At 48.4% G+C, this 17,515-nt stretch overlaps 1 protein-coding gene across 1 annotated transcript in view; it reads right to left on the reverse strand.

Annotated features, from left to right (window-relative positions):
* The window catches only part of LTBP2 (latent transforming growth factor beta binding protein 2), a 65,386-nt gene extending 52,005 nt beyond the window's left edge, over nucleotides 1-13,381 (reverse strand). The window contains exons 1-3 of the mRNA XM_017741650.1: nucleotides 13,362-13,381; nucleotides 11,204-11,274; nucleotides 5,332-5,575 (exon numbers count right to left, since the gene is read on the reverse strand). Coding sequence (XP_017597139.1) covers nucleotides 5,332-5,575; nucleotides 11,204-11,274; nucleotides 13,362-13,381 — 335 coding nt within the window. The remainder of the gene's footprint in view (nucleotides 1-5,331; nucleotides 5,576-11,203; nucleotides 11,275-13,361) is intronic.
* Nucleotides 13,382-17,515: the final 4,134 nt, after the last annotated feature.

Here is a 17,515-nt window from a genome sequence, read left to right on the forward strand (position 1 = left end):
ATTCCTGCCTAGATGTTTAGTTTCTGCCTAAATGAGAGCCTTCACGCAAGCGAGAAAAAATGAGGTGGTGTGGAGAGCAGGGTACCAATCCCACCGAGCACCAAGCACTCAGGGCAGCATTTCTCAGGATGCTTCTGAAGAACGGAAAAGAGAACAAGTAGATTTTATAGAGAGACTTCTAGATCTTCATTTCAACCACTTCTTGTATCAAATCAGCTTCAATTAATCCCTTGTTTCCTGCTACCACTGGTGATTTATGGGGAACACTCATAAGTAAAGAGAACAGCTTTGATTTTACTGAAGTACCAGTTTAAACCAAAAAAGGCAACACACAGTCAGGTATGAGAAACTGCAGTAATCCACATGCACAAGGGAGCTGAAAGCAAGATAGATGACAATCCTAATTCAGGCATTAGGAAAACTCTCCCCAGCATTTGATCATGTGACCTTAGTGCTCTTCTAACAACTTTCTTTTTTATAGAACTGCTATATCAATTGTATTGTCATAAATGTCCCAAATGATCTATATATAGTATATAAAATAGGCTATAAACTGGATTTTCTGTACTACCTTACCTACCACATGTACAATGTATTTGCCCTGCACCCTGCTTGAATGGAGTGTCAGATTAAGCTGACAGTAGCAGCACACTTCTTTCAGTTAGAAGGAAAAGTGCATTTGAACTGCCTAAAGGCTGCATTAAGCTACAGGAATGGCTCCCAAGGAGGTGCAGAAGAACCAGGTCTAATGTAAAGACCATATTTGGAGTTTAAAAAAGGGGTCTGAAAGCCAGCTATTCTCCTGCTGCTCTGAAGGGTATGCAACCCCCTAGAAAGTAAATACATAAAACATATAAACCAGAATGGTGCTGACAGCTTTAAAACACTAGAAAGTAAAGCAACTGTATCTGGTGCCAGACTACAGAAGGTATATCATGTAATTTAAAAATAGGAGTATTTTTATATAAGAAAAATGGCACTTACACTCTTCTTGAGTAGCTTGAGTTTTTCCTTTAGGCTTCTCATCCAGTTTGCCATGGACTTTTGACTATGTCAAAGCAGGAAAGGGGCTGAGATCTGGAGCTTATGGAGATCTCATTGTTCTGAGTGACATATTTTTCTTTTCACATGTTCTCACCCAGACTGGCACTGGCTTTTTAGTTTCAATTTTTTAACAATGTCTCAGATATCTGCTCAAAGTTGGCTTTGGATCAAGGAACGTAAATGTTTGGCCACCTTGTGAAAACCACATGCCAAAGGGAAGCACCTTAGAAAGCTGCAATTAGGGCTTATCTGCACTGACAAAATATGCCATTCAAGTAACAAGTATAAAGACACAGTAGTGGCACAAGGCCGGCAAATTGTGTTTTACCCTGGGAATTCAACGTCATGCACTATGGATCTCCTGGGCTGGTCCCATACCAAATGAAGTGGGAAAGCTGCCACAGCCCACGCCACAGGAATGCACTTAAAGAGGGAGATGCTTCTCATCCAGGGCTGGCTTTTATTTTCTCTGATATTTGGATATTAATAAATTGTAACACTCCTAAATGTGAATTGAGTGACAGTCACAAGTGAGCAGAAGATGCATTCAGTAGGTATGTAGCTAATATAGACCTCCTCCTAGTGCTACACATATGGTGGACAAACAGTCTGAAACACTCGTCAGCAACCCAAGTAAGGCAGTAAGCAAGCTCCCCATTTTCTCATAAATGTGGAAAGTTCAAAGCTGGCAAGAGAGGAGGCTCCAGATCCTGCTTTAACAATTAAGACAAATCTGCCTCTGTTTGGAGCAGCATCTTTAAAAAGCAAGTGACCTTGCAGTGAACTTTTTGTTCTATCTGCTAGTCCTCAATGACAACAAGCTCATCAAGCTGATTTTGCCAAGCCACAGTTCTCAATGTCGTGTTTTAAGTGGCCAACCCAGGGCAGACAGCTTTGCATCCACCCATGGGCTCCACTTCCCTTTGCAAAGGACCATGCTTGACATTTGACTACCACCAGAACAGGATTTTCAAATGAAAGAACAATTTTCAAATGGGGGGAAATACACTTTCTCATCCAGCAACCTCTGCCACACACCCAAGATCCTCCCGTCTGCTTGCTCCCTGCTGTTCTAATCCTTCGCTTCCAGGAGAGAGAACAGAGATTTTGGCAGAACCTTCCTGCTGGCATGAGGTTCCCAGTGTTCCCAAGCCAGGAGCGCTTGCCACAGATCCTCAACGGCTGCATACAGCCCTTCCTCTCGTCAGGAAGGGAGGAGATGTCTCCTCCAGGGTGCTGCAGAGGAGAGTCTGAGATCAGAAATCAGCAGGCCAGGCATGTTGCAACTCAGCCTTCTTCCTTTTCCATCCTGAAAACACCAGGCAACTCCCAGCAACTGCCTTGCCTAAACAGAACCCTCTCAGAGGATGTTCCCTACCCTCAAGAGCTTAGCTGCATTAAACTGTCTCAGCACCTTACACCACAGCTATGTCCTTTTCCCTTGCCTGCATTACTGGGAAAATGCTTTGCAGGTCCCGGACATCTTGTCTGTGAAGAGGGAGGATGCCTTGCTTTGCAGGCAGCCATCATCCTGCACATACATCCCATCCACAGCTCCCTTGCACAGATGCTGTCACAGATCTATGCACAACACTCCTGAAGAAGGGACCTTCTCAGGCGGCAGCAACAGGACCCTGCACACACACTGCCCAGAGTCAAAGGCATCTGGTCATCCATCCTGAGGGTAAGGGGCAAGGGAACACTCCCTGCTAAATAAATATGAATTCTGCTGATACTCCAGCCTTAGGAAAATGAAGCTGTTTCCATTTAGCTTGGCTCCTGGGCTGAGGTGCAACTCCACCCGCACAATCATCCATCAGGGCTTTACTCCTCCAGGCAGAGATTCAGGCTGAGATCAAGAAGAGGGAGGATTTGCAGCCAGTCCATGCCGGGAGGGCCTCTAACACCCCCAGGATTTTGCTCTCCAGAGCACTCGCTGTTCCAACCAGCACAGAATGGGGGCCTCTCAGCTTCTGCAGCAGCTAAGAAGTCCCCACAGGCTCCCTCAGACACCTGCCTCCAAATCTCCACTGAGTGACAGACTGCTGAAGGGACTTGTCCCGGTGTCCTATCTGTGGCCATTGCAAAGGACGATAGTCAAATTCTGTTGCTGAAGCATGGGATAAAGTGATGTCCTATGGCCTCCATAGGGAGGGAAGGAGGAACAGCACAGCATGGTCCTTAATGGAGTCCTATTTCCTTGGGACAGTGCCAGAGGATTTAAGGTACGTTGGGCAGCTGGGCATTCAGCAGTCCCAGTTCAGCCATCACTAGACGCTGTGTCTGACTGACTGGACAAGAATGCTCTGCCAGTGCCTGCACATCCCTCCGTCCTCTGTGCAGAGCCTGAGGTCATCTTCCTTACTGGGAAAGCCTTCAACAGGTGCCGTATCTCCAAGGACACTGCTCTCCCTCCCCTCCAGTCCCTCCACACAGGGTGGCAGCACAGAGGGGTAGGAGGAGGTCATCACTGCAGGGAAACTCGTCAGCTATGCCCAGGATTGCAGGCACGTGAGAGGGCTGCATGCTCACTTGGGCAGCAAGCCCCTCTTAGAGCAGCAATCACAGGGGCTTGGCCACCTCTCCCTGCCAGCATCACCTCTGCCTTTCCTGAATTTGATTTCTATCATTTAGTCTTCCATTTGGGCACCAAGATACGTCAGCTTCAGTGAACTACTTGGTGCTAGTAAAATCTCTGCCAGTCGTTTGAGCCTCTCCAAAATTGTTGACAACCAAGGGTCTAGAAATGTTTCCAGCCCATGCATTGTCTCTGCTTCAAAAGAGACAGAGAGACAATAGCTACTGTAGAAGCAATAGGCACATTGAAAACAACCTGCAGGAAAAGAGAAAAACAAAGGCCAAATTGCCCTCTCCTCGGGCAGCTCCAAGTGATGTTGACAGAGAAAGACAAAAGTTCAGAGAAGGAAAAACTGAAATTACCTCCTGGTTAAGCACCTGTAATTTGCTGTAATGTCTTCCTGACTATAACTGAGGGGCTCCTGCTGGAAGACATGAGAAAATTCTCTGCTTTGGTGGCTACCAACAAAACCAGTCTTTCTGGCCCAGCGGCTGAGTGAACAGCTCCAAGAAAGACAAGAGCTTTTAGGAGTGATGCAGCCTAACACTTTGCTCCCATGTTCACAGATTCTTACAGAAAAGTGGAGGTGGTCTAAAAAAAACCAAACAAACAATATGTGTTGGTTGTTGTACAGCAGCAGGCACTAGTCTTTCTGGCCCAGCGGCTGAGTGAACAGCTCCAAGAAAGACAAGAGCTTTTAGGAGTGATGCAGCCTAACACTTTGCTCCCATGTTCACAGATTCTTACAGAAAAGTGGAGGTGGTCTAAAAAAAAACCAAACAAACAATATGTGTGGGTTGTTGTACAGCAGCAGGCACTACTCTGAACTCTTCATCCCCAGCAAGCTGCTAGCACAGTAGCGTGCTTATCAGGGAAAGACATCTCTCCCATCTTTACTGCCTCATTCAGCAAAAACAGCTCCAGCTCCAGCAGGACATCACAAAACACAATGTTTTGTGAAGGGGTTGTAGCTTAGGTACAGGAGCATCTGAGGCAGGTGTGCTGAAGCGCTAAGTAATTTCTCACCCAAAAGACCAGATGATGCCACAGTTGTCATCCTGAGCTTAACACACTCCTCAGAGTCCCTCCTGCATGGACCTCTGAGCTCCAACAGCTCCACCGTTGCTTCTGTACCCAATATGCTGGCATCCACCTGAGTACCAAAATGACCAAAACCACAGCACAATGACTCAGAAATATAGAACAAATGGCTCAATAATTGCTGGAGTCTGCCAGGAGACATCTCTGAGTGTCACTGCTTTGCTAATACCAACACTGACAAGCACACCTCAGATTTATGTACTCTTCTGTGGGTACTACCTGGATATACTGCTCTAAACATATCCTCTTGGGAAAAAGATCTACCCACCAGTCTTCTGTCCACCCTGCTGCTACCATGAAGGCTATTCCCCAACAGGACAAGGGCAAACTGATGACCTTCACAGCTCTACTTCCTCATGGGATCATAATTAGCCGGTCCCATTCCTGTGTGTGCCAGGGAACTGTGACAAAGTGCTGGATACAAACTGAATCCCTTGGAGGGACAGTAGGACCTGACCCCCTTACGTCAGCTCCCACAGCCCCTGCAGTTTTCGTCAAGAGCCAAGTTGCCTGGTCTCATGAAGCAGAGACTGTGGCCCAACTGATCAAGGTGTTAAGTTGCCTCAGAGATTGGCAGAGCATCCTGCCAGGAACCAGGTTTGACTTACACAGCTGGGACATGCCGTGGGATGGGCGCCTGAGCCCCTTGCGGGGAGGCATCCCGCCCTATTGTGCTGGTCCTCCTCCGGAGGGAGCTTGTGGGGGGCTGGAAGGCAGCAACGGCACCAGGCGGGTGGTACTCCTGCTCAGGAACAACTTCTTCACACCGGAAGCCCTGGAAGCCTGAGCGACAGGTACAGACCTGGGGGCGGCTGCAGGAGCCCTTGTTCTGGCATGGCGGGTCGCAGACAGCTGAGGAGACACAGAAAGGCAGTTAGTGGACATGGGACTTTAGCCCCATGGTGGTGACACCCAGCTGGGGCAGCACAACTGGGACAGTCCCATCTCATCTCTGCAGGCAGGTGACCTTCACAGTCTTGGTGTTACAACTGCTGTGGGCCCCTAACACAAGGTCACCTCCATTCTCCACACGGTTGTCTGCAGAGCCCTTCTCCAACCATACTCATTTCAGAAAGTTCAGAAATGAGCAGCATGGCCTGCAGATAACACATGGCCTCCAGCATTGCCCAGAGTGCTCTGGACAGGAATAGGTCCTAATTCCCAAAGCAAGGGATTGCATGTTACCTTTAGTCCATTTTGGGGTCTGATTTGCACAGTGCCCCTGGCCTGTCCCCTCCAGTGCTTTTCAGCTTTCCTTCCGCAGCTGATTTTGGAGTCACTGTGCTCAAATTCCTCCACTGCTATGGGGACTTCCAGTTCATTAACCTTATGCCTCAATCACCCTCTGAGCCTGTGTGTGTTCCTAATTACAGCACATCAGCTTCAGTTTGCGCCCTGGGAGAAAAGTGCTATTAATTATACACAGGACCCTAACACTTCCCAAGTCAACAGATGCCAAATTGGGTTTATAACCCAGACAGCAGCAGCCAGGAATCCACAGATTGCTTCAGTAGGACCGGGCTTGTTGTACTGAGCAAGGGTAATTGAAAAGGCACTGGAAAACAGTGTTGTCCTTCAAAGAAAGAAGGTGCCAGCTGGTCAAAGGGCAATGAAACCTTGTTGGGCAACACAAGGTGGACTTCCAGCCACATGGAAACCCTGTGAATGGGTTTCAGTCCATGAAGCCACTGCTTCTGCTCTCCCAGGACTGTCCCAGGGAGGCTGCAGGGGCATCCCACCACCTTCACACACAGCTACTGGGCTTTTATGAACATGTCCCTCCCTTTCCGGCTGTGCTCTCCACTCCTGTGAGATACAAGCACGCCTGGGAGAAACACTGCTTCTGGACAACAAACACACAGACAGCTCCTTCCTTGTGTGCCATCCACACATCATCCTGCTGTCATCAAGTGAGAGAAGTCCTTATGCAGACACTTGAATTCCTTTCACAGCAGTATAGCCCCCACAACCCTTCCCTCATCCCAAAACTAGCCTGCCATCAGCTTTTCCTAACTAGATCAGGGATATGCTCACTGGAATGCTTCATGTGACATTTATTACCATGTTAACATTCAGGAAGAGAGGGAGATCTCAAGGAAAAGGAGACCCCAACTCACGTAGGGCTATACAGGTTAAAGCCAGAGGTTTTGATGAAATCCCCCAGTAAAATAAATCAGCCAACACTGCAGTCTCTGGAACAGGGACAAGGTCCTAGTCAGGCAGGAATTAACTGTCTCTGGGAAGTCTGGCACTCCAGAAGTTGATGTAATTTATAATACAAAACTCAGCTGTGATTTAAATAGGCTGCCAGTCCCTACTGTTATCTCCCAATAAATGCCTGTTTTAACAAAGGCCACCAGCCCAGGAAGCCTGCCATTGAAAACAACCACTTCACATGCTGAAATACTGCAGAGCCACGATGCTGGGACCTGGAACCACAGCTGTTCTCACAGCCTCTCCTGCCAAGGTGATAAGTGACCAGGCGCTCTAAAATGCCCCTAAGGTAGTTTACATAGAAAAGAGGAAGAAAGGAAGGGGATTAATCTTCTGGTCTCTTCAAGCAGGATGGAAGGGGAGCTGCCCTGGCTGAAATATTTCAGCTCTAGCATTAATCCCCTTCCTAGTTGCCTTTACAGACTCGGGAAGAACTTGAAAGAGCTTTAAAATTTGCTGGTTTTCACTCAGTTCAGCTGTATATAGGAGCTATATATAGGAGATCAGCAATATAAGGAGAGCAAATCGGTCAGTGGCAGCACTGCCAGTGACAAGTGTGTGAAATCACTATTCAGGCCCCCCAAACCATAACACTGACTGAGAAACAAGAGGGTTAAAATACATATATGTATTTGAAATCTTCCTCTTTGCTTTCTGTTTTCTGACCTCAGGGGTCACTTTGAGATGCTGCTCCCCAACTCAGGGTACTATAAACAGTTTCTGTTAAGTTGACAGGCACTCATTTCTTCTCACTGAAGTCTTATGTAATCACCTGTTTCAGGAGCTGGGGATTAGGGAAATCAAAAACAGTAATCTCAAAACTCTTAATAAAAGACTTGGAGCACTGCTGAAGTATCACATTATAGCAAACCTAGTTTGTTCAAGAATATCTAGCAGTGCCCTCACAGATCAGGTCTGGTGCTGTCTAGTTTTCAGTGCATGAGGTAAGTCCTCCCAGCAAGGTCACACAGCAGGGATGACTGTGGCATGACTCTGACCACCCAGCTAGGCCTGTCAGAGGGGAATGCCACCATGTTCAGCCTTGCATTGCTTTGCAGGCACCCCTGGCCCAGGGTAGAGCAGTGACATGCAAGGTGACATTCAATTACTGAGTCCCTGCAGCTCTGCTCACACTCTTCATCTAGGAGAGTGATGTAGATCTTCACTGTAAGCAGGTCCTGTGCAGTTCCATTTAAAATTCAGGGGAATCTGTCCATCAGCTAGGCCCTCCATAGGAAAACTGAGAAGGTGCTGAAGGACTTGTACCACTGGGGGGATTTAGTCCACTTTCTCATGGAAAAGTTATGTATGTAAACTCAGTTCTAACTTATAGCTCTGACTGTGTGAGCACACCCAGAAGGGATGGACAATTTAACACAAGTGAGATCTGTACAGAGTGACAGGGAGGTAGATCAACAGCAATGCAGGAATAACAGAGAGGAAACAGAATTTCAGTGAAGAACAGCCAGGGTTCAAAAAACCCTATAGCCACCATTCAGAAGAAAGACAAAAGAAGAGGCACGTGAATGTCATTTTGCAGATGTGGAAAAGCCCCAGGTGCTAATGAGACTGCCTGAAGTCACACTGTGAGGCCACAGCGGAGCCAGAGACTCAGTCTGAAATCCCTGCACCTTTATGCACCATCTTAACCGCAAGACCATCTGTGTAAGGTTAGAAAGTGCATTAGTTTATTTAGTCCTTCCTGACATACTGATTAAAAACATTTCTTTTAAACTTTAAAATATTCACGCCAGGAAAAAAGCTCAAGCTGTATTCCCAGCCCAGGGTGCTATCTCTGGAAGCAGCAAAGAACCTTCATGAATGATGCTGATGAAAGTGGAGGCTGATAAACTGACATGGGGAGGCTGAGCATGATGAGCTAATAGGCAGCAGCTAAATTACTGACCAGTGTACACCGAAGCCACTGCAGCCCCTAAAATGTGGGCAAGAGGGCCAGCCTGTCACCAGCTTGTGTGTTCAGGTTTCTTCTCCACCAAACTAAGGACATAACGGCCAGAGTCTTAGTCCAGAACAAAGTTAAACAGGCAGGAGGTTGAACCCTTCAGGCCCATATTCAGATGCAGCTCACTATCCCTAATGGCCCCTTCTGTGAGAAGACCTCTGGAGCCTCACAGCATACAGTCCCTGTATGCAGCTCACTGTGATGACCTGGCAGAGTGTGGGTAGAAATCAAGCCTGCTGCAAATAGGCAAGGTCTTCCTCCTAAACTCCCTTAGCTCATTTCCACTTTCCCAGGAGATGTTGTTACTCCAAGGAAAGATATTTCTCTTTTTCATCTTCCCAGGCACAGACTGAAAATCACAAGTCCTCACTGCAACTTTGGTCCTCAAATCTGGAACATACTGAGAGACACCTCCCTAAGGCTGGAGTTAAGTCATACACAGGGATGTTGAAAGAGTAAAGCGCCTAGAAAAGCACGGGTAAAGGAAGAAACCACCACCCTTGGTAGGTGAGAGGAAGTAGATTATGGCAACAATTTGACCTATCCTCTCTCCTGTACCCAGGCTCAAATCCTTGAAAACCAAGGATCTGTCCAGGCCCTGAATGCCAATTCTTTCCATGCTTCACTCTTAAGAGGTTCCCTCTGGCTGCATTTCTACCCCACTAACTTCCTTTATATGCCACATATCAAAGACCATGGGAACAGACATTAAACAGCATTACAGTGCAGAAACTTAAGTGGGATGGGCTGTCCAGCTTGCCTTGGCAGCTTTTAAAACAGCTGAATGTCTCCAGCAGCTTGAACTCCAGCAGAAAAGCCCAGAGAGGGAGGTAGCTGGGAATGAAATTATGTTTACACATCACCAGTCTCCACCTACGTCCTGCCTGAACTTTACCATCCGCTGTCAGGGGGACACTGTCAGGCCTGATCATGTTGACACTGTCCTTTTAATGAATCCTTGGGAACAAGGGCTCAGCACCTGAGCAATCACTAGGCAGCCTGCGTGGCTGCAAGCCCAGATCTACTGCTCCTACCAAAACCCCTAATGAGAGAAAGATGCTGCCATGGCTGGCCCCGCGCTGTGTTTACAGACGCTGTCTGGCAGCACAGCACGCTCTCTACCGTTTGGCTTCTGTCGGCAGGGAGAGGGAGAAGGGAGGTGAGTCAGCCCTTGGCCCCCTGCTCCCAAACAGCGATTGCTAATGCAATTACCCCAGCACGGCCAAAGCGCCGTGAGATCCCGGGGCAAGCAAAGCTGAGCCTCCTTCCCTGCTTAACATCTGGGCAGCTGCTGCCACTCAAGTAAAGGCAGATGCTCTCGGCTATTCTGGGTTGGGTGTTCCCACCCAGCCCGATGCCTGTGCTCCCTGTCCTCCCAGCTGACCAAGCACCGCAGGCAGCCCCGCACCTCCCTGGGATCAGGCAGGTGCACGGGGCCAGCAGTCCCTTGGGAAGGCCCACGGATGAGCTGCGGGGTGCAACCCTGTTATTAAGGGACAGGGGTCACAGCAGGGGTTAGTCTGTGGCTGCGGAGCTATTGAGGATGAAGATGACAGTTCGCTTGTCGGGTGTGCGTCGCACTGGCGCCTACTCAAACAACTTCTCTTCCAGTGCTGAGTCAGGGAGCCCACAACGACCGCAGCCCACAGGGCGGTACCAGGGCTGCCTGGATGAGCAGAACACTTAATACTTCCTCTGTGGGTAGGCAGGAGGGTCCTGGCCAGGCAGTTTTGCACTGCAGGAGCGCCCTGCACCTCACTGCCATTTTACATCCACGTGCTGCTCCACACTCCATCCCCACCCATCCCAGCCCTTGTGCCAAATCCATTAATTGCTTTCCTTAGTAGCATTCAGATAATTTGCAGCCCTGATTCCCCGCTCAGCATCAGCAATGCTCACCCACATGAGCACTGGCCCAGTCTGCTGGTTCCCAGCTGCTGGGACTTTCACAGACCTGTCTTTGCTCCAAGCAGGACAAGTGAGAGCCCAAGGCTCAAAACGCACACATAAATGTGCTACTGCAGTGCCCTGCCCCAACAAGATCCTGCCATGGATGGACACTAATAACAATAATGAAGTAAAACCACAATTACTTCACGTACTCAGACTTTGCCAGCAGACAGGAAGAGATGACCTACACCCTGGCAGTCCCACAGCAATGTTGTGGCACTGCCTCCACAGACCCCATGATTTATCTCCTGCCCCGGCACAGTGCATGGGATATATGTGGGGTCACAGCAGTACTCAAGGACTTTTTAGGGGTGCATCCTGAGATTTGCACTGGCTGAGACTGTCATACTCACGTTTGATGCAGCGGTTTGTGCCTGGAGCTGTGGTCCATCCTGGGCAACACTGTCTGCCACAGACATTTGGCCTAAGCAAAGAGACAAAGCAGCGTGGTTAGGAGAGGGGGAAGCTGAGGTCTTGCTGCAGCCATCACCTCTGAGTCACCCATAAAATTATTTCCTGCAGCATCTGATATTTCCTTCCAGATGGACCAGCAGCTGAGATCAAAACCAATGGGACAAGGGCTGAGTTGTTTAAGTGCTTGGAAAAGAAACCCCCAAGGATTGTGAATGCTGCAGTGTGAGCGATCCCTGAGAGAGTAGCTCCCTTTTGAACTGGCATTATGCTGGATTTCTGGCACAGTGCTCAGAGGAACCATTTTCCTCCTGAGAGCAACTGGAGGCCAGCAGCCAAAGATCATTAAAGATCTCATCATCCTTCGTGGTATTGGGGTGTAAATTGGGCCCGATTTCAACTTTGGTCATAGTATCTCGCCTCCGCAAATGTCCCGAGCTGCTTCAGCCAAAGACAACACTTCATTCTCCACCTAACTGTTGCTGCCTGTTGCTGTTCATTGCTCAGCCCTGCCCTGGGAGGGATGGCACGCCAGAAGCCTCACGGTGGGACGCTCCCCAGCTTGCTCTCCCTTTGCAAGCACCCCGGTCCTGCATTTGTTATCTGTCTCTAGCGCAGTGACCCAGGGGGCTGAGGACTCTCTGGTGCTATGAAATTTGTGTCTACCTGATGTGCACAGAGCTACACTAATTCCAAGATGCTCAAATAATTTCCATGAGTGTTGAATCCAGGATTTTGTTGCAGCAACTTTTTGAGTGCCCTTATATAAGTGACATCCTCCCCACCTCTCCTTTCTTATGTGTTTTCAGGTAGGGATGACTGACAACATACAGCTATCATAGATGGTGCTGGGCCTCCAAGAGGTGCTCTCCAATGCCCAAGCAGGCAGCTAACGCTGCTTCCTCTGGTCACATGTCATATTTAAGTGCCTATAATGAGAAGGAATAACAAGTTCTAGGGTGCTCTCCAAGAGTATTACTCATCATGGAAGGAAGATTTCAGGAATAGGTAACTTTTGCATGTCTAGGTAGACGAGAAAGAGCAGTTGTGACAAGATAGAAAGTTAGAAACAGCCTGAAAGCTCTGGAAATCTTCTGGAAATGAAGTGGGGAGTATGGTTTATTTCTAATGCTGGACAAGGCAGGGGGAGCTGCTGACGGAATTTACACGAACCACAGTAACATGCACATTTGTCTTCTGGGTTGACTTTAACATGAACACAGTAGGGTCAGAGGAAGATCCTGCTCTGAAATGGCATCTTCCTGACTCCTGCATCCACATGGCATGAGATGAGACTCCAGAACTGCCAGGGCTCAAGCTGTGGGGCTCACGTTTTAGGAGAGCCAAGGACAGTTGGTGGCAGGTATTGTTCTGGTGTTCACAAATGAAGCGGCCTGTAGAGGTACAATTACTCCTCGTGGGAAAGAGAAGTGGTCTGAGAAGCCACATCATTTTTAAAGTGTTATATAGTCCTTCAGGATCAATGTTTTATTAATCTGGGCAGATTTTTATAGGGAGAAAGCACTTAAATTCCCTTGGTGTGGCTTCCTGCAAGCAGAACAAGCCGAAGTAATTCTAGCACCCACTCATATCTGCTCTGGCAGGGCAACACTGCCAATTTCCAGCATTTTGTCTGTCAACCCGAAGAGATGTATGAGTCTGTTCTTTAAGACATCTCCAGAAAGCATCCAGTGAAAAAAAAATCCTTCCTTTATTTACTGCATAAGAGCCCACAAGGCCTTTAACATTTTTAAGGTGTCCTGATCAAGTAAAAAGAGAAAACCATTGAGCTGGAGCAGGTCTTTGGGTAATTAAGGTTCAGTGAGGGCCTCTACTCCAAGCAGCAGCATAAGCATCTTTGCTTAGACTGTCACAGCTCGCATTCTTCCTTTGGCACAGGTGAAACACACCTCATAAGTCATATTCAGTCTGTTCAATGAGCAAGCCCCTTGCCCTTTCCCACCTCAATTTATCCAGATAATCATGTTTCTTGTAGGCAAAGGCAAAATAGCTACTTTTTCCAGAGAAGCTGTTTTGGCCTTGAATCATACTATTAGTTCTTCACGGGATTAAAGTTTAACTTTTATCTACATCTCTCACAGGCATGCTGGAGGGACCATGTTGGTAGCTGCTGTCAATGCCAACATCAAGCCAGAGGTCACAGGAAGAAAGACACGAGGTTACAACAGACAGGGGCCCAAGCCTGAGCAGACAAAATCACTCCTGAAGTCATGAAGCCCCTGTTGGGTTCAGCACAAACCTCTCATTAATAGAACCACTCTGTGTCACTGCCAACCCCAGACATGAGTTGCCAGCCCCGGCTGAAGGGAGATGCCAGCACCAACCAGGGCAATGCTCCTGGAGGGAGGACAGCCCAGCACATGCAGAGGGGAGCAACCTGGCAGGGGTTGAAGGAGTACCCGGATGGGAATGTTCCTTCCTACCATAACGTCCTGAATGAGGGAATGGGAAGAGATGGAGGCAAGGAGGACCTCCAAGACTGGAAGTGAGCAGTTGGAAGGAATGACATGTAGGTAGTACTGGAGGGTAGAGAAGAACCACAACAATTTCCTGATGAAAGCCCAGTGAGCAAGACCTCACAGAGCATGAGGCACAGGTAAGCAAGAGCATCAGCTGCAGGAAAATAGCTGTGGGAGCTTTGCTGCCTGGGACGCATTCCTGAGCACGTCTGGTTCTACTTAAAGCATTTTGTTGTCATTTGCTGGTTCGAACACCATGCAGTTTGTACTGACTTACAAAGAATTCAGAATGAATCCCATGAAGTTTAAGGAGCATGGCATGGTTACAACATTGCAGGATGGTGCTTGAGAGAGAGTGGTGGCCTCCACATCCATTTGTCCGGCTGCATATGACACCACCAACACTTTAGGCAAAGACGTGTCTCAAACATGAGCCCCTTGTGGGGCATGTCCAGCCCTGGGCCTCTCCATCCAGCGCTGCGTCTGGAGAACAAACAAGTGGCAGGGTCCCTCCAGGTCTTGTGTCACCACAACAGGGGTGACCCCTGAGGAGCTACCTGCAGACACTTAGCAGCCTCTGATCACCCCTCATCACACAGGGAACAAGGTCTTCCAAGGCAGCAGGCAGAGCTGCCAGGCAAGACGACCTGCAAGAGGACCTGCCAGGCAAGAGGACACACCAAGCCCCTGGGAGACCTAACAATGGCCTAAGCCAGAACCGTGTTCATAACTTTGAAGCATTCAGCAGCTGCCCGAGCTTAACATCCAGCTGTTCTCCTGCTTACCCACCCCTTGGAACAGGAAGCACAGCAGCAAGGAAATGGGAGGACGACTCTCACCCTCATCCAGGGCAGCTTGGGCTGCAGAGGGACCAGAGAATGGGTGGCCATGTGGAGGGGTCAGCAGCTCTCCCAGCTGGAAGGAAACTCAACACGGTCACAGATCAGAGCAGAAGGGAAGATATGTCCTCACATGGGTCTTGCAAGCTGAAGTTCCACTGAACCTCATACTAGGTCATGCTCCATGGGATGCCCTAATCCCAGCCCCAACACTGATGCCAAAACAAGCCTTCAGCAAACAATTGGTCTTTCCTATCTCTGTCTCCTTACCAGTGGAATAGGTTAATTAATGTATTTGCCTTCCTAAGGGTCAGGTCACCTAGCACATATCCTGGGAAATGAAACATTGCTGAGAACATTCAAAGGCACTGAGACTTGATTGCCTGTAACACTGTACTGCTACAGGGTTCATGGGCCACTTAACACCTTCCAAAACAGTCCTTAGCTCGGCTCAGACCAAAGCAGACAGAGACCATTTCCAGTAGCCAGCTCACCCTTTTTGGAGAGAAAGGGCATAGAATAACTCAGACAGCTAAATAGCCACAGTGCCAGAGAAAACCCTAAGGCATTCCTCATTCTGGGAAAATGCAGAGTGAGGCACTGGACCCACATCTCAGCCTCTGCTTCAAGTGCCAGCTAGACCCTGAGGTCTCCAAAGAGCACAGGCAGCAGTAAGCAACTGCACACCAAGCTTGTTCTTCATTCTGTGGCTAGCATGCACCATCCGTGCCCGGGTATAATCCCTGGCATATTGAGCTTGGTGCACAGGAGCTCCCAGGCACTATTCACTGGCCTGCTCCTTTTATGGGATAGGTATCTCCTTGACACTCCCTACAGAACTGAAGCCAGTGCCATGAAGCCTCCAGAAGTACCATTCATAGCCCTGACTGGATGCACTGGCACAACCTTTGACTTGAGCAAAGGAGCTGCTGCAAGCCATTCCGTCATCCCCTCCTTTGCTGCTGCAGCCAGAGGCCACCATCAGGATCACACTCGGGCTGATCAGGTGTTATCTTAAACAAGAACCAAGCAACCATAACAGGCACCAGGGGAGGGAAAACAATAAAACAGTAGTAAGATCATGGCTTTTACAGCGATGATCACATACTGTTTCTGAAGCATTCAGTAGAACCCTTTTTTTCACCACTTATTTTAATAGCAATCTATGCATCATCTTTCAGCTTCACACAGAACTCTGTGCTGCCAGATATACTGACTCCATTCAGGCCACTTACAGCATCCTCACAGGAGGCCAGAGGGACCATTAGATCATCAGGTCTGCCTTTCTACTGCAGGAAAGTGAACTTCATCCAAATGCGTATGAAATATTTGCAGTCAGACCCAGTGAAGAACACTAGCAAAAGGCTGTTGGCATCGATGAGTCACTGAAAGCCCTCTGCCAAGTCCACATCAGCATTAACTGCCTCTGCTCCTGAGCAATCCTATAGACACATTGCAGCAAGAACCTATATGCCGCAAAGCCTGGGTAAAGCAGGATTATACAGCCACAGATGGTGTCTACAACAACAGTTAAATGTGAACTGGGGTGCAGAATGCCCAGAAAGAAAATGGGAGGGAGAAAGAATGAGTATGGGACTCTCTGCCTGCTACCTGGGAATCTGGAAAGGCATCACATGCAAGAGCTGAGATTTTAGACCAAAATAATTGCATAAATAAATAGCACCGGGCTTTAGTGTGTCTGCAAAGTTACCTGAGTAAGGGAAAATGAAGGTTGTCATACTTGAGACTAGCAGGAGTTCAGTGTAAATAGCAGAACAGAAAATATCCCACCTAGCAAAAAAATGGAACATCACAAACTGAAGTTTTTAGGGGCCCTGAGTTTCCTGGATGAAAACGTGTCTGGTGCAGCAAGGGGCATAAGAAGATGGATGAGGTGGAAGGACACAGTCTCACAGAACAGCTGGAGGCAGCAGCAGCTAGCTTTCCATGAGGAGGAGCAACACCGTGTGGTTCCACATGGACAATTATTTCAGCTAGGCTTTCTCTTAAGCTCCAAAGACAGTAGGTTATAGAGAAGCTTCAAAAGTGCCACTTTGGACTCCAGAACAGACAGAAAGCCATTACAGGCCCTTTCCAGAACTGAAGATCTTGGGGACTGGAGAAAGCTCTGTATCCCCAGCCTTGATCTTCCAGTGCAGAGCAGAGGCAGAAAGTGCAGCAGAGCCTGCATGAGAAACACAGCACTAGAACACAGGTCTTCCTTCCTTTAAGCTTGGAGGCAATGGCACTCTCAGATATGGATGATAACAGGTAAACTGTGTGTAAGTGCTGGACCAATCATCCCTGTTTACACCGTGGATTAAGGGATGAAAGCTACCTGCAAAAAGGTTCAGTGCTCTTCTGAACACAGTGTGAACCTTGGGGCTGCCCACATGCTCCTGAGAGCAGCACAGGCCAGCTGTTGTCACCAGAAGCAGCTGCAGTCTGAAAACAAACATGCTAAGTATCAGATGACTCAAATTCAACCAAACTGCTACATGACCCCAAAGCAACACTGACAGCATTCCAACTGCAGAAAGGGTAAAATCTTTCTGAGCCCAAAAAAGTCAAAATCTGACTGAGCGGGACTGGATCTTCCCAAGACTCCTTCTCTGGGTGGCTGACAAGCCAAGATAATGAACGGGGTAAGCTTAGAACCTATATGCCTTGCTGTTAGTGATACTTTGTGTATCAAACACAATGGAAGTAGAGCAAACCTGGTGCTTCTGTGGATCTGTTGAAGGAAAGAGCAGAGTGGCACAGAAAATATTTCTGTCTCAAAACTTTGCAAGGAGATGAGTAGGGGAGAGAGAAAAGTCAGAAACAGACCTTTTGTGCTCTAGTGAAGCTCCCCACCAGATGTTAGCAGAAGACATTTCTGCCTGTGTCAGAGGGCTGTGAGCCCAGAGCCTGCCCCCATAATCCCCCTAGCAAG

The sequence above is a fragment of the Corvus brachyrhynchos genome, unplaced genomic scaffold, assembly GCF_000691975.1.
Source record: "Corvus brachyrhynchos isolate BGI_N302 unplaced genomic scaffold, ASM69197v1 scaffold115, whole genome shotgun sequence".
Classification (NCBI taxonomy): Eukaryota; Metazoa; Chordata; class Aves; order Passeriformes; family Corvidae; genus Corvus; species Corvus brachyrhynchos.